This window comes from Daucus carota, chromosome 9 (assembly GCF_001625215.2).
Source record: "Daucus carota subsp. sativus chromosome 9, DH1 v3.0, whole genome shotgun sequence".
NCBI lineage: Eukaryota > Viridiplantae > Streptophyta > Magnoliopsida > Apiales > Apiaceae > Daucus > Daucus carota.
In genome coordinates, this window is record NC_030389.2 from 1,193,502 (window position 1) to 1,210,642 (window position 17,141).

Sequence of the window (17,141 nt, forward strand, 5' to 3'; positions counted from 1 at the left end):
CAGGCTGGTGCTTGAAATCAACATTCTAGTGAACAAATGAAATATAACTAATCAAAAGATTATATAAGAACATATGCAGATAGAGAGAGGTGCGTACGATTGCAAAGCATCCTTAAACTTAAACGAAAAGCACATATATAAGATTGAAAGACATATATTGCATGCATCTCTTTGTTGAAATGAATTAAATGAGAATACAGTGGCGTCTGTTTCAAATTCTGAAGGCTCAAAACAGACATCTGTGTTTACTCCAATATCATATGCAGGGTCTGTATGAGAGCCAGTCTGAGGGTGCATGAAGGTCTAGTAAGACGATAGGATGGATCCGGATCCTAGTGTCAGTGTTGAATATGAGTAATTTTTTAACTCAAAAAGTGCTTTCAGAGAAAATAAGTCTTAGTCACATTTTTTTTATAAAGAGGGCCAACCATATTTTTTTGAAAAGAAGTTGATTTTCAGTTTTTACGGGAACTATAAAAATTAATCAAACAATTATCGTTTTATCTTACAATTTAAAATAAGTAAATTTTTAGAAAAAATATGAATCAGTCATCTAATTTCTATTACAACATTTTTTTTTTATCAACATCTATTCGAGTTGTACAACAATTTTCAAACACTATCCCAAACTAACCCGGGGTCGTTACAAGTTAATTGAGATTTTTCGGGGTACAGGTTTTAAAAAAATTGCAAAAATAAGATTATTTGAATATACTCCCTCCGTCCCCCTCAATTGTTTACATTGGAGGGGGACACGGAGACCAAGACAATGTATGAAAAATGAGTAAAGTTAGATGAAAAGTGGGTAAAGTGGTGGGACCTATCAATATTTAATAATAGATTTGAGATAGTGGAGGAAAGTAGTGGGTGTAATAGTAGTTTTTATTGTTAAATATGACATAGTGGGGGAAGATAGTGGGTGTAATGATGGAAAAAACTTACTATTTATAGTAACGTAAAAAAACGAGAGGTACTTCCCAAAATAGTAACGGTAAAGAAATGAGAGGGACAGATGGAGTATAAAATAATAAAATAATAAAACTTAACTATTTTAATAAAACTTACCAACAAAAATTCGTCAACCTAGCTACTGTTTAGCAGCCCACTTTGCTGTTTCAGAAGCCCAACCCACAATATATTTGTAAAGCAAACCACAATTATATCTAAAAATATCTAAAAAGACAAAATAAATGGTAGAAACAATTGCAAAATGTCCCATTAAATCACCATAGAAATTATCTCAGATATTTCCAAAATAATAATCTTCAACACAACTCTTCCTCCCCAAGCCACTAATAATTTTACAAATTTTGAATTTACATAAATAAATAATAAATATTATTATTATTTTTAAACTTTAAAATTTGAATCATCAATATATATTTTTATTTCTCTGTTTTATCTTCATATACTCGAACTTCCTGTTATCTCTTTATATACACACCTATACGTACACGCCGCTGTATCTATACATTGGCGATGGAGCGAGCCGTGCTTCTCCGGTCAATCTCCGGCACGACTTCGCGAGTATGTACACGTCTGTTCTCTAGTAAAGTTTGTAACTTTACGGCGAAACGACACCGTAGCGTCTTGAATACTCGCCGGCGGTCACTTCTCCTGCAGCATCTCCGCCTCATTTCAACTTCGCCGAGTTCAGTTCATCTGAATAGACCCTTTTGCCCTCTCGCGCCTCGCGCTATCGCGACTTCTGCTCCGCAATTCTCGCCAGGTTAAATTGATGATATTTGCTTATCTAATATTTGCTATTTTTAGTGTTTAATGGTGTTAAATTTGGTTGATTTAATGAATATTTTGGTTTGTTCTAATTATTTTTCTGCAGCTTTAATTAATTTCTGAGCTTTAGCTATTTTTGTTGCATTTTTTTTGCTTAATTTTGTTATTTTGGTTGATTTTATGAATTTTTTGGCTGTTTTTAGTTAATTGCTGAGTTTTAGTTAATTTTTGAAATTTTTGGAGTTCAATTCTGGTTAATTTCAGATTTTTTTGGTTGTTTTGATTATTTTTCTCGGGTGTTCAATGAATTGCTGACCTTTAGTCAATATATCCATTTTCAGTGTTTAAAATGTCCACTTTTGGTTGTTTTAATCAGGTTTATCAAGTGTTTGATTAATTGCTGAGTTTTAAATATTTTTCAAGCATTTTTATATTTGATTTTGTTGTCTTTAGGTAAATTTGGCTAATTTTGGGGTTTTGTGGTTGTTATAGATGTTTCTGATGCTCCAGAAAAGCTTGGATTCGAGAAAGTGTCGGAGGAGTTTATTGAAGAGTGTAAATCGAAGGCTGTTCTGTATAAACATAAAAAAACAGGTGCTGAAGTCATGTCGGTGTCGAATGATGATGAGAATAAGGTGTTTGGTGTTGTTTTTCGAACTCCTCCGTAAGTATTTATTGCATTTCAGCAGACACTCAGTCATTTATGTAGTTGTATTGTGTATTTGTATCTCAGTTATTTGTTATAGGGCTGGCTAAGAGTTTTGTTTATTTGCTTGAATTTTTATAGGATTAGAGCTTAGGGGCTAGTAAAGCTGATAAACAACTAAGAGACAGGGTCTTGCATAATTGCATTAGAGTAAACGAAATATATATGTGGAGAGTTAAACTGTTAAGCTGTCAAATATATTGACCGTTGACTTGAACCTTCAGGAATAATTAATAAGTTGGTATTTTTACGCGGACTAGTAATTATGAAAAGATTTGAACTTTCACACTATCAATAAATTGCGATGGATGTCATTGTAAAAGTGTAAAAGGTATCAATATGTCATCTTTGATTCACTAAGCTTTTTCGAACAACACAGAAATTGAATTGTTACAATGTTTCGATATTAAAAGTTTTCAATTAATTATTTTTGAGAAGACAAGACACGACGATGCAATTCATAGGTGTGCTGGCGTATATCGTAAGTTAATTTAATTTGTTGTAAACAGTTTTGAAACATATCTAACCTTATCATCCAAGAAAGAAAAGTAATATTACAAAATTAAAGTAGTTACAAAAATGTAACAACCCAGTAACAGAAATTACGGAAGAAAGAGTTGCAGAAGGTCCTACTATATTACCATTAAAATTGTCTTATGTATCCAAGAATATCGATTTCTGTACAACTTTAATTCACCAAGCTAATAAACAGCCATGTCGAAGTAAAGTCATGTGTAGAGATGACTGTGGAACTCTAGAACGTGTTGGCTCTGGTCTAAATACTACAGGAATTGTAAAAAAAATCAATTCAATTTGGCCAGCGTTTTTACCGAGGAAGATATGAACTTTACGAAAATAAAGGTCAGATATCTTTCCACTATGCCCTTGAAGACGAGTGATTACGATGTTACACGTTAGTAACTAGATGTATGTGTAAAGTGTAAACTCGTTCAAGTTTTGTTAATTTTGTTAAAGGGTGGTTTAAAGATATCGCCCTAACAAAAAATTTTGGCTGGATCTTGACAAAGACTACCTATGTCTCTGAAGTAGGTCCACACTTCTAATGGTGCTCCTGTTGTACAATTTTATAATCTATTTGAAGTGATTACGTGGTGTTTATATGATTGTGATCTATCATAGTTCTGTACCCATGAAGCTGATAAACCGAGTCCTGAGGATGACAAGATTATTTTCTTATCTGATAATGTATATAATTAGGTTCAAAGAAATTTAAGCATTATACTTGCTTTAATGTATGGACTCCTTACCTGGAATCATATTGTTTCAACATTTTCTTGATACATATAACTGAAAATGCAGAAAAGATTCTACTGGAATCCCTCACATATTGGAACATAGCGTACTCTGTGGTTCAAGAAAGTATCCTTTAAAAGAACCCTTTGTTGAACTATTGAAGGGGAGCTTGAACACTTTTCTGAATGCATTTACATATCCCGATAGGACCTGCTATCCTGTTGCATCCACAAATGCAAAGGTAAAAGAATTTACTGATTTTACTTTAATGAAATATTGACCAGGATCTATCATATAATGCGTTGTCTATTTTTCAAATAGGATTTTTATAATTTGGTCGATGTCTACCTGGATGCTGTCTTCTTCCCCAAGTGTGTAGAGGACTTTCAGACTTTCCAACAAGAGGGCTGGCATTATGAGCTGAATGATCCTTCAGAGGACATAACATACAAAGGTTCTTTCATTTCTGATCAATCTTTTCTTTTTTCCTTCTGGAAGAACACAATTGCACTTGCAGTCGTGTATATAACTTTTATACTACAAACTCAAGTTTTTCTTTCATGCCTTCTTAGGTGTTGTATTTAATGAAATGAAAGGTGTTTATTCTCAGCCAGATAACATACTAGGCCGAAGTTCTCAACAGGCAAGTTTGCGACTCTCCCTTATGAGGTTATGTCATAGATCTGTGTGGTGCTTCTTTCAAGCACACTTCCTCACATTATTTGGGTGCATCCAACTTATATGAATCTCATCTTTTTATGCAATGTGTAAAATATTAAGGCACATTGTAAATTATATTTACATGTATTTTATGTCACTATTGAAAGAGCCCTCGATTTGGTTTTCTTCAAACAATCAAGAGGGAGTAGTCACTGAGTCCAATGCAAAAGGCCTCTAAGTATAGTTTAAATATATACTTCATACTTTTTTTTTTGTCACAATAAAAATATACTTCATACTTGTATTAAAGTAATATGTGTATCTTATAGAAGTTCTGATATCTTTATACTTTTCCAAAATACCTCTGCTATAACATATATGAGATACCTATCTGGAATGAATTGTTCTTTTTTTATTCAATTATTGTGCAATGCATTCATATGACGTAGTTTGCTGGAATATTTCTTGGTTTTAAGAACTACTTTTGTTTGGTTAGCATAACCCCTGGGCACAAAAATTTGGTAGTGTTTGAAGATTATTAGTTTCTTCTAATTAAACAAGTGAAGACAGTCTTACATTACTTATTCAAGAAAAAGAAGAAGATAGTCTTTCATCATCAAACACAGCACTTCATGTGTTGTGTTCTTCAATTTTTTTTTGATGCAGGCATGTCTAAATGAAAAGCATTTCTGTTATTGCAAATGTATCATAACATCCCTAAAATATATAGCTGATTCAGCTTAAATTTGAATGAACTTTGAGTTCATGATTTAGATATTGTTGTTTATGTTATCATAGAAGTTCAAGTAGAGCAAGTAAGCAGTATTACTAACTGTCACATTTTTTTACAGGCTGTTTTTCCGGACAATACGTACGGCGTTGACAGTGGTGGTGATCCGCTAGTTATTCCCAAACTCACATTTGACGAATTCAAGGTTTGCATCATTTGCAGTTCACTTATTAAAGTAGTAACTAGTAACAAAGCCACATAATTTGATCCCTTATGTGCCTTCCCGTGGCTTGTCTTAAATTTGAAGTACCTGTTTGCTTAGAAACTAGTATTTGATCTTTGAACCGCTGATACAAGTTCAATTGATATCCATTCAGAGAAACAGTAGATCATATTGTAAGCCCATCTGGCTTACCTTCAAAATTTTAACTTGTTAGTTACTTAATTTTGAGAAAGAGTAGATCATATTGTGAGCCCATCTGGCTTACCTTCAAAATTTTAACTTGTTAGTTACTTAATGTTGAAAACGAGTCCATGTATAACCTTAGGGTGTTAGAGGAAGGCTCCAAATGGATCTTATGCTATATTTCAACACTCCCCCTCACTCGAAATCCCATTTTTGGGTTGAAGAGTGGATCACGGGCGCCCATCTTTGGGGCTATTAATGCCTTCGTGTCCTTATTAAATTGTGAGAATATTGGCGGTGACGGAGGGTCGAACTTGAGACCTCTGTCAAACCAGAGCTCTGATACCATGTTGAAAGCCAGTCCATCTAAAACCTTAAGGTATTAGAGGAAGGCACCAAATGGATCTTATGCTATATTTCAACACTTAAAAAGTTGTTCTTATAATTATCTGTCTGTTTAAATAGTTTTATATGATAAGGTATACTACTTTATTAAAAATGGCAAACAATGAAGTGCATGTGGCAAGGAGATTAATGTTAAGTCAAATTCCAAACTTAAAATAAGTAAGTAAAATACTTACCTATTTCCAGCTTAATGATATTCAACTCTTAATAAGTTGATGTTAAGTCATAAGATTAAAAACATAACAACTAGCAAAAATTCTTGGACTTAATTTGAAAGTTATATGTTACTTTTCATTGACACAAACACCCTGAGGACCTCACTGCATAAATACTTGAGCAAGGAATCACCCATCTCATAACCATCAGGTAAGGGTAAGAGTGAATGAAAAATATAAAAGACAGATGTTAAATTGCTCCGACATTTCAAACTGATTTCAAATCACGCCAACATGCATTTGCCACTATGTATTGTTTGATTGCTGTTCTTTGACTTTAACTTCACGTGGTCTAGAAATAGGGGGATTGTGTTTAAACCTTTATTTGACCTTTGTTTGTGGATTAAACCATATATATAATGAATACAAGAAAAGTTTGACCCCCTGGATTATTTTGTAATTCTGTTTTTTTTTTCCTTTCACTTATGCAGGAATTTCACCGCAAATTTTACCATCCCAGTAATGCCAGGATATGGTTTTATGGAGATGACGACCCAATTGAACGCCTACGCATTTTGAGTGGTATTTGAGTTATGCCAAAATTTTCTTTGTAGTTGCATTTGTTTGAGAAAAAGGTTCAGAATTAAACTGTAGAACTGTTCAAAATCAAATTCTAACATCAGGTGGCTAGTAGCTGTTAGTTGTTTCATAAGTTCTTTAGACATGCTTACGTAGTAGGTTAACCAAGGCCCTTTCATATGTGTTTAGGTATATAAGATTACCTAGGAGCTAGGCACGGCCGACTTGGGAGTGTACAGGGATCTTAGAACAGTTTTAAAGTATCCACTGATGATTAGTAGACCTTGAACATGTAATCTTTCATTCGCTTGACTTCCCTTTAATCCCGCTCTTGTAGTCAAAAGTTTTGGGAGTGAAACCAATTGTTATCTTACTTGAATTAGTTCTGCTTCTCTCCTTATCTAAAGCTCACTTTTATTTTATTCATCTTCTGTCCTCCCTACTGAAAACTCCGAAGCAGGGGTTTATATATTTTTAGCTTGTGTGCTTATATATAAAAGAGTAGTTCTGGCAGTATTAAGATCAGTTACAGTAACATATTCCCAGTCTTATTATTATATTAGGCATTAGCATATGCTGTATGAACTATACCGTGACTTAGTTTAACTTTTCTCGTGCTCATTTGCAGAATATCTAGATATGTTTGATGCAAGTTCTGCTGCCAGCGAATCAATAATTAAACCCCAGAAACTATTTACAAAGCCAGTAAGGATAATTGAGAAATATCCTGCTGCGGAAGGTGGTGAATTAAAGAAGAAGCACATGGTTTGCCTTAATTGGTTGATATCTGATAAACCGCTGGACCTGGAAACTGAACTAGCTCTTGGTTTCCTGGACCATCTACTGTTGGGAACTCCTGCTTCTCCTTTAAGGAAAATCCTTCTTGAGAGTAGTTTGGGAGAGGCCATAGTTGGGGGAGGAGTTGAGGATGAGCTACTTCAGCCCCAATTTAGCATCGGTTTGAAGGGTGTTTCTGAAGAGGACATTCAAAAGGTGGAGGATTTAGTCATGGATACTCTAAAATCTTTGGCAGAGACAGGTTTTGATACGGAAGCTGTGGAGGCATCTATGAATACAATAGAGTTCTCTTTAAGAGAAAACAACACTGGGTCATTTCCGCGCGGCTTGGCACTAATGCTTCGTTCCATGGTAGGGACGCTATTATATTGTGCTCCTGTTCTTTGACAGGCTAGGTTTACTTTTTCTCCACCTTGATTTTTTTATATATTCTTACATCATATATATGTAATTATGTATGTATAGGGGAAATGGATTTATGATATGGATCCATTCGAACCACTTAAATATCAAAAACCTTTGATGGCTCTAAAAGCCAGGATCGCGGAGGAAGGCTCCAAAGCTGTTTTTGCCCCACTGATAGAGAAATTCATCTTGAACAATCCTCATCGTGTTACCATTGAGATGCAGGTATCTTTGTATTTACAGAAAGGCAGAACTCTTTCTTTGGATAGGGATCGCATTATCTCATTTGAATTTTATGAATTGCACTTTTGTTCTTTTCAGCCTGATCCAGAGAAGGCTTCTCGTGATGAAGCAGACGAGAAAGAAATCTTGGACAAACTAAAGGCGAGTATGACTGAAGCAGATCTTGCTGAGTTGACTCGTGCTACTCAGGAGCTACGCTTAAAGCAGGAGACTCCTGACACTCCCGAGGCCTTGAAGAGTGTACCAAGCCTATCTCTAGAAGACATACCCAAAAAGCCTATAGAAATTCCGATTGAGGTCAGTTTATTACCATATCTTCTACTCCCTCCGTCCCATTTTAGTTGTCACATTTGGTTTTGTGCCGGTCAAATTGACCAAAGTTTGACTGAAATTTATTAATATTTTATCAATTGAAAAAATAGAAAAAATATGTCACCGGAAAAAACTTTTAATCTATTTTAAGATGTAATTTTCAGTTTTTTAAAATAATGAAAGAGTGACTTATAATCTTTGGTCAAAACTTGGTCAATTTGACCAACAATAATAGAAATGTGACAACTAAAATGGAACGGAGGGAGTATTTTGGTAAACCTAAATATATTCATGTTCGAAATGTTCTTACAGAGTGTCCTTTTGGGAATTGCAGATTGGGGATATTAATGGGGTAAAGGTATTGCGGCATGACCTCTTTACTAATGATGTATTGTACAGTGAAGTTGTGTTCGACATGAGTTCACTGAAGCAAGAGCTTCTTCCTCTGGTGCCATTGTTCTGGTTAGATGCAAATTTATGCTAGTTTGACTACATCTCTGCATTAATTTTACGAATTATGTGATATTATTAAGATTTTATGATATCTGGTATTGTGTTCCATTGTTTGCTACCATTTCGAAAGTTGTAGCAGCTCCGCAGAGGGTTTCTTCCTGCAATGTATTGTTTTTCTTGTGTATCGCTGTTGGAACAAACACATCTTTGGATTATTGTGGGATCGAGAAATAGATGTGAAACATTTTACCTTACATTACGCCCCTTTTACATCATCGAACAGACTAAGGGGAAAAATTGTCCGTGTGAAAGTTATAAGCATATTGTTCGAAACTTGAAAATCATTAATATAACAAAGTGTATTTGAAGTGTCAGGTTAATTTTTTTTTTAATCCTTGCAGAGTTGGAACTATTAGACATGAGCTTATTATTTAAATTATGATATAATTATATGCATTAAAGTCCTAAAACAATTTTACAAAATTGTTGACAGTCAATCACTGATGGAGATGGGTACAAAAGATATGGATTTTGTACAACTCAATCAATTGATTGGAAGAAAAACTGGAGGGATATCCGTCTATCCCTTCACATCATCAGTGAGAGGCAAAGTGGATCCATGTAGTCATATCATTGTTCGTGGCAAAGCGATGTCCGGACGCACTGAAGATATGTTTAACCTGGTATAGTTTGCTTTTCATACTTGAAAAAATATATTATTAACTGCAAGAACTATACACGCTCTCTCCTGAATTTGTTTACTGTGTTATAAATAATTTTTATCGTGTGTAAAAGTTAGTTTATTGTCAAGACTGTGTATCTGAATCTTCCCTATTAATATATATAAATAATGTTTATAGTCTGTAAAAGTTAGTTTATTGTCAAGACTTGTGTATCGGAATCTCCCCTATGAAGGTTTATCTAAACATCAGTAACACATATATTTACTTGTGTATATGTATCTCATGACTAATAATAAAATAACAATAGCAGTGGGTCTCAACTATAGACTATCTCATGACGCATAATAAAAATAACGATGACACTGGTTTTTGACCAATTCTCCTAAAGGTTTTCTCCGTTCTCATCCCCTTTATGACTGATAAAAATCTTTATTAGGCTTGGTTTTGTATATATGGGGTTCTTAATTTGGTGTTCTTTATAAATTGGCCTTCTACAAAGTAGCTAGTTGCCTCTAGGTACTGACATGTTGGATTATTATGCCAATTTTCGCTGGTTCCACTAAATAAAACTTATCAGTATTTCTTTGATCCAGTTATAATAAGAGGGTAAGAATTTTGTGAAGTGCTTTATTTAGTGCTGAGTGAAGGTTGTTAGTCGCAACTTGCAACTATTTTGAAATTCTTGAAATATTTTTGTAACTTTTAGATTTCTCAAAAGCCGTAGGTTGTCATAAAAATTGTCCTGCCTCTTTGGTCCAAGGAGCAAAAGTAAAGTTTGCATACATGATACATCATGCGCTCCATGCGTACTTGTGAGTAAAACATACCGGGTCGGTTTGGCATAGGTAGCTTGTTACTTGTAACTACCTTCTGAATTCTGAAATATGTTTTGGTGTTGGTGGATAATGAACCAAACTAGGGGATTTTTTGAAAGGATTCAAAAGTTTTTGCTTGATGACTATTTTACATTTATGGATATGATAATAAAACATAGATATTCAACTCTTTAGTTTTATATGTAATACAAACCAATCAGAGCTAAGAACTATCTTTACAAATGCCATGCATGAATAAGAATAATATTAATCCGGACATGATGTGATACTGTGTCATGCATGATACAACTAATTGAAGTTGAGAACTTTTTAAATGAAATGCTATGTAAGAAAAGGTATAATTTTACTCCTGACATGATATATTACTGTCTCATGCATACTTGACATCACTTGTTTGCATCTTGTTGTATGTCTGTATTCCTACTATCATAGTGTTCTCAACAAATTGGACTACAATGATTACTTTACCTGTTATTCAACAACTAGGTTTTTCTGTATTTTTTAATATGAAGTCCTCCCTAGATTTCGTACCAATTCCATCTTCACCGCTGTTTTCATGGATGACGATGAATTCCAGCTCATATCATTGTCAGAACTCAGAGGCACTGGTGTATTACCAGAAAAGTAGAACATTTGGAATTGAATAACCTCTAATATAATTTACTAGAGCACATATATTCCAGGAGTATGTGGCTTCAATATCATCGGCGAGACTCTTACTGTTGCAAAATTAAATATCGGAATGACAATGGGTTGATGTACTTGCTGTCTAATATAAAGTGGCGACTTTCTTCTTCGAGCAATTCCGATGCTTAGCACTCAAATTCTAGTAAACTGATCAAATGAACATATTTATATTGTAGATCAATCGCATTATCCAAGATGTTCAGTTTACAGACCAAAAGCGTTTCAAGCAATTTGTTTCCCAAAGCAAAGCTCGAATGGAGGTACTTGTCTTTCGGCAATCATGTGTGATCTGTGGTCCTTATTTATGGCCTTGTTTAAATCATTCATATTTGTATGTTATAGAACCGACTGAGAGGTGGTGGTCATGGCATTGCATCTGCTAGGATGGGGGCAAAGTTGAATGTTGCTGGGTGGATAAGCGAACAGATGGGTGGTGTAAGGTAGAATATTGATATTCCTTTGCTGGTTAATTTTTAGTCTTGCAGATTTGTATATCAAGAAGTCTAAAGGAAGCATATGTGCCACCGAGAATACTAGAGAACTAGTAGAAACAAATAAAAGCTCAAAACTTGCAACAAAAAAATTATATCGTGTGATATGTACTGGCGTCAGAGGAAAAAACATTATGAAGCTGCCGATTACGTTCCTTACAAAAGTTGTGCTCAGCTGGACAGTAATTTAATGATGGTTCCATGGTCTTGCCTCTAAAAATGAGAAACCTAGTAATGTTTTGCGTGATACTAGTGCGACATGAACTACTTCTTTATTTTCTTGACTTGCTTGATGGCACATTTATGTTTTAAAACTGGACTTAATTAGTAAATTTCATATAAATTTGCATAACATCTCTAGTTTAAGATCTGTTTATCCTAGGAGGCCAGTCTTAGCCTTTTAGCCTAATACATTAGGCTTTTGCTGATTTTAACTTTTGCCGATCACATAAATCTGGCTTGTACCATGTGGTTCCAACTCTGGCGTCAGTTAGGACATATCTTCAATTCCTTGTTTACTTGAGACATGTAGCATCGGAGAACTTTATGGTGCCCTTAATATAGTTTGTATACTGTGTATACTTGCAGTTACCTGGAATTTCTACAGTCTCTTGAAGAGAAAATTGATAATAACTGGGATGAGATCTCTTCGTCTTTGGAGGAGATCCGCAAATGCTTATTTTCAAAGGAAGGGTGCCTCATAAATCTTACAGCTGATGGAGAGAACCTGACAAAGTCAGAGAAGTATGTTGCCGGGTTCCTTGATTCGCTTCCAAAATCATCTCTAGCCACATCAGAAAGCTGGAATGCCCGACTTCCTCTAACTAGTGAAGCTATTGTGATTCCAACCCAGGTTCAGTAGAGATCGCTTTACATGAATATTGTTCTCCTTGTGACTTCTTTTTGTTACAAAATTAAATTACTCTGTATACAGGTAAATTATGTTGGAAAAGCAGCGAACCTCTATGAAACAGGATACGAATTCAAGGGGAGTGCATATGTCATTTCTAAACATATAAGTAATACATGGTTATGGGACCGTGTACGTGTTAGTGGTGGGGCTTATGGTGGTTTCTGTAATTTTGACACTCATTCAGGTACTAGTTATTGTCATATCTAGGTGTGCACTAGGTTGCCGATGCCAAGACCAATGTCTTTATTGCCTAATGCCTTAATTATTTGTGCAGGAATATTTTCTTTCCTGTCTTATCGGGATCCAAATTTGCTGAAGACACTTGATGTATATGACGGTACTGGTGATTTTCTGCGAGAGTTAGAAATGGATAATGATGCTCTAACTAAAGCAATTATTGGGACTATTGGAGATGTAGATTCATACCAATTACCTGATGCCAAAGGTTATAGTAGGTAAGTTTGAGTTTTCCCGTCTCTGTACACCCTCTTGCTAGTTGCATCTGGAATCTTATAATTATCTTAGGATAGTTCTTATGTGGCCTGCTCTCCTGTGTGATATGAATTCCCTGTGTAGAACTCCATTGGACCATATATTGTCTTGGTGGGTTTTTCTGCCAATCAAAAATAATATTAGTGTCTTATCTTGTAATTCCAAAGCGGTTGCTTATGGATCTGCTGGTTCAACAATCATTGATGGTTCTAGAACTGCTAAACCTACGCTACATGCAATAGTTCCTGGAATCATTACTGGAAAAATATATAAAAGGTCATTGGGCCAGGAGGGCTCCCCGACATACGTTTAGCTAATTTAGCTCCTAATAGAGGATCGTTCTTGTTTGTGGAAACAAACAAAAGATTTTTTATTGCTATGTAAATTTATATGGAATATTAGTTTCTTGTAGACCTATCCTGAATTCCTGATTTCTTACATGGCAAAATATCTTAAGTAAATATGGTCCCTCCCTTTTGTTTTGTGTGTGGAAGGATGAGGTCTTTTCTCATATACAATACCAACCCAAGTGCAATACCATTCTTATTCATCTAAAAATACTAGATGCTAGCCTACTAGCCTAGATATCTATGAATACTGCTTGTTGCTTTAAATTTTTCGTATAATACGTGATTACAGATTCATACGGAGGCTTACCCTCCTAAAGTGCGGAATCCTTGTTATGTTATATATATCTGAATCATAACCGAGCATTTTGGCTTTCAGTTTAACGCGGTACTTGCTGGGTATTAAAGAAGAAGAAAGGCAAAAGAGACGGGAAGAAATTTTATCAACAAGGTATCCCTTCTGATTTTTTTAATTATCATTTTAAATGCACGTTCACCAACACTTTGATGCTAGCTTTAAAAGTGAGCCTCTGTTGTACAATCACCATCACTACTAAATCCCTTGAACACAGACTGACTCCTGTATTTTGCATGCATATATCTTATAGATTGAGCGACTTCAAGGAATTTGCAGAAGTAATTGATGCAGTAAAAGATAAAGGGGTTGTGGTCGCAGTTGCATCTCCAGATGATGTTGAAAATGCTAACAAGGAAAGACCCGACTTCTTTGAAATCAAGAAAGCCTTGTAATAGACACTTGTAAGCAATTTGCAACAGGTATTCGTGTACCTTTCCGGTCAAGATGCTCATGATCAGCTGCAGAACTATCTAGAAACAAATTAACATTATATTGTAGCATCACTGATTTTTTCACAGAAACTCCATTGTTTAGAGCTATAGACTGGCCCTCCCACCATTTTGACAAATAATGTTGTATATCTTCTTTATATACACATCTAATAAGTTTTTAGGTTTATTTTCCATTCTGAATACTTGTCTGCAAAAATGCTCGTTCGAATTTCTGAATACTTGGGTTAAACTCAGAGATGTGGTTTGCGATATATTCACAGGCACGGACCTGTGGCCATGTCGAAATATGCTTTATTTATCGGATACGCAGGAACGTGCAACACGTTTTTTGCACACTACTACACTGAGCAGAGTGTGGGTGTTTTTAATTTCTTTTCTGATTTCTCCTTACGATTATGCTTAAACTATTTAATTTTCACTGATTAATGGTGCATGGCAACTACTTTACAATATAATGAATAGACTTGTGTATATAAATTATTGTAGTGCCCGACTGCCAGGTTAGTTGTTGCTCACGGATTGTATTAATTTAAAGGTTTCACACCCATTCTTTTGAAAACAAATCTATATCATATATTAACTTCTTCTACTGCCGGTATCCTTCTGTCGGATTCATTCAAGCTCGAGAGTTCAAATATTGTCAAAAATAACTTCGAGATAAACTTATGACTTGGTTGTGTAGCACTTTTACTAATTTTATTTACTGACTTTGAGATATGTTTCACTACGTCAGAACCATTGTTCTAAAAATCGGCAATTAATTGTGACTAATCATCGATTAATTCCTATACGTAACTTGTCATAGTGATTAAATCTCTGATTATTCGATTAATATCCGATCAAATTGATTAATTCTTGTTTCGTGTATTCACCGATAAAGTCCGATTCTCGTTTTTTTAAAACACTAATCAGAACTATAAAACTTTATATCCAAGTAAAAGTTTAATTATTCACACTGCATTCATATATTTATGCATGAAAGATAAAAACAAGACAGATCACAAACTGTACTGAGCAATGTGCACAGATACTAATATCTTTAACTACACAGTATATATTTAACTCAAGTAGGACACATCTGTTGAGAGCAATGGAAGTAGCAGCACATATGGAGTTAAAGACCTCCTCAGTTTCGAACAAGAGAAAAAGGCTGCATTCTGCAGATGCATCGATACGGTTACATTCGTCTCGAGATCATCCTCATGCAGCTCAATGTCCTGCCTCTGCAGCCATTTCGTCTGAAAATTCATGTTCTGCGATGAAAATGTGTCAAGATCTTGGTCACATTCCTGCGAGTTCACTAGGTCTGATGAACCAGTCCATGCAAAAATGTCCCGTGTCGTTGGATCTGAAGGTGAGATCTCGAAATTTAAGTACTTTTAGAAGTACTTTTACTGCATTCCTCTGTTCTTGTTGCAGAAGTGAATTTAAGGACTTTCAAGTAGTATTATTCAATTTTTCGTTAATTATTGATTATTTTTTTGAATTTTAATTTGTAGGGTGATGAAATTACCTTAAACAACAATGGCGGTTTCAGGTTGGTCATTAAATTTTGTTTTAGTTTTTATAAATGATCTTAAAAGCCTAAAAATTAGACAGTTGCAATTTTTATGTTTAATGAACATTTATAATCATAAATTACTGTAATGTTACATCTTCTGGTACGTTCATGCATGTACTAATGATACATGTATAAGAAATCAACACTATTTCTCAGTTGGTTCAGTTTTAGCAGTGGCAGAAAGACTAAAGAATTCATGGAATCATCCGAAACCAAGAGGAAGAAGGCGGAAGAAGCAATGGAATCATCAGCAAAAAAGAGGCAGAAGGTGGATTCTTCGATGCCATCTGCAGAGGAGATCGAAGAGTTCTTCTCTGCAGCAGAAAGGCACGAGCAGAAACGATTTGCAGAGAAGTAAGATTTAAGATTTGATATTTCACTTGTGCATAGCCAATGTCACAAATTTACGATACTAATGACTCTGTTAGATGTCGGTTTGATTTTATTTTTGTTTGATCAGGTATAATTTCGACGTTGTGAAGGATATGCCACTGGAAGGAAGGTACCTCTGGGTCTGTTTAAAGCCATGAGAAAGTACTACTAGCATTTCTGAGTAATAAATTTTTACAGTAAGTGTTTGTACATACCGACAATTCTCTCATTTCTCAGTCGATTAAGTAGTACAGAAGTAGGAACTTGATTGCAGTATCAATTTTAGTATGAATTGAATTAAGGTCACTGTTTGCTGGTACATTCTTCATATGCAAATGGCTCGAAGAGTTGCACGTGATGTTCATCTGTGTCGTCTGCCTTTCTGTTTTCGCTCTTTCTGGGCTTGCACTGATTGCAGAATGATACAGTGATGGTAATTTGGTGGGCTTTGTGTGGAAAGATTTTAGTGTGTCTTTTAATGAGAAAGTTTGCTTTGTTTTGTCATGTTTAGTTGGCTTTTTGTTCATAAATTTGTGAGGCTGTTTGCTTTTTCTGGCTCTTACTTTCTCATATAATCTTGTCTGGTGTTTAAGTATGTACAAGGGGGTCTCCGAGTTCAGTCTAGAACAGTTTTAGCCTAAAACTTGACGAGTTATTAGGATTTGACGTTTTAGCGTGAAAAGCTTCATGAAATAGTGTTTATAACTTCAAAACATTAGATGATTTGGTGTTAAGAAGTGAAAGATGGATGAACGTTGCACGGTCTATCATTTTTCATTCTAAAGTGATATATGGGACCATCTTCTCCGACAGTGATATTTGGGGCGGCCAACGCCTTAGATTAGTACATCTCTGCACCCACTTTGATGTTGCTTTGGATCTTACGCGTCATTCCCTAGAATTTGTAATTCAATCAAGCTGTTCATAAAGATGAGAGGGTACAATTAGCAAATTGCATTCTTTTAAGAAGAAACAAATTTGCTTGTTATTGATTGTGGTGGCCCTTTAATTTGATTTGCTTGTCTTCTCCAACACTTTGTTGTTTAGTGTGCTAAAGCTTAACGTCTAAACTTTACTGCAAAGTATCAATCAGCCTGCATTAGGAGTTT

At 35.0% G+C, this 17,141-nt stretch overlaps 2 protein-coding genes across 4 annotated transcripts; both read left to right on the forward strand.

Annotated features, from left to right (window-relative positions):
• Positions 1-1,373: 1,373 nt before the first annotated feature.
• Positions 1,374-14,272, forward strand: LOC108202522 (presequence protease 1, chloroplastic/mitochondrial). Its single transcript, XM_017370963.2, has 19 exons — positions 1,374-1,729; positions 2,227-2,398; positions 3,761-3,935; positions 4,016-4,148; positions 4,267-4,337; positions 5,206-5,289; positions 6,542-6,632; positions 7,258-7,778; positions 7,893-8,057; positions 8,154-8,372; positions 8,722-8,849; positions 9,334-9,523; positions 11,223-11,306; positions 11,389-11,486; positions 12,126-12,390; positions 12,472-12,634; positions 12,725-12,905; positions 13,669-13,740; positions 13,898-14,272. Exons 1-19 carry the CDS (start codon positions 1,480-1,482, stop codon positions 14,037-14,039), a joined length of 3,204 nt encoding a protein of 1,067 aa, XP_017226452.1. The 5' UTR covers positions 1,374-1,479; the 3' UTR covers positions 14,040-14,272.
• An 814-nt stretch (positions 14,273-15,086) lies between these two features.
• On the forward strand, positions 15,087-16,542 carry LOC108202183 (cyclin-dependent kinase inhibitor 7-like). 3 transcript variants are annotated; one of them, XM_017370566.2, is made up of 4 exons: positions 15,087-15,453; positions 15,599-15,636; positions 15,817-16,014; positions 16,121-16,542. In XM_017370566.2, the coding sequence occupies exons 1-4, from the start codon at positions 15,190-15,192 to the stop codon at positions 16,188-16,190; spliced, it is 570 nt and encodes a 189-aa protein (XP_017226055.1). In that variant the 5' UTR covers positions 15,087-15,189; the 3' UTR covers positions 16,191-16,542. The 3 variants fall into 3 exon arrangements, with proteins under 3 accessions (XP_017226055.1, XP_017226056.1, XP_017226057.1); XM_017370567.2 differs by having other exon boundaries at positions 15,090-15,453; positions 15,832-16,014; XM_017370568.2 differs by having other exon boundaries at positions 15,092-15,453; positions 15,835-16,014.
• The last annotated feature ends 599 nt before the right edge of the window (positions 16,543-17,141 follow it).

Bases quoted from the DNA above. Each gene is read 5' to 3' on its own strand.
- LOC108202522 (XM_017370963.2), top strand. From the start codon at position 1,480: ATGGAGCGAGCCGTGCTTCTCCGGTCAATCTCCGGCACGACTTCGCGA. The intron at 3,936-4,015 runs GTAAAAGAATTT...TTTTTCAAATAG, and splicing joins TTGCATCCACAAATGCAAAG to GATTTTTATAATTTGGTCGA. The intron at 12,391-12,471 runs GTTCAGTAGAGA...CTCTGTATACAG, and splicing joins CTATTGTGATTCCAACCCAG to GTAAATTATGTTGGAAAAGC.
- LOC108202183 (XM_017370566.2), top strand. From the start codon at position 15,190: ATGGAAGTAGCAGCACATATGGAGTTAAAGACCTCCTCAGTTTCGAAC. The intron at 15,454-15,598 runs GTGAGATCTCGA...TTTAATTTGTAG, and splicing joins CCGTGTCGTTGGATCTGAAG to GGTGATGAAATTACCTTAAA. The intron at 15,637-15,816 runs GTTGGTCATTAA...ACTATTTCTCAG, and splicing joins AACAACAATGGCGGTTTCAG to TTGGTTCAGTTTTAGCAGTG.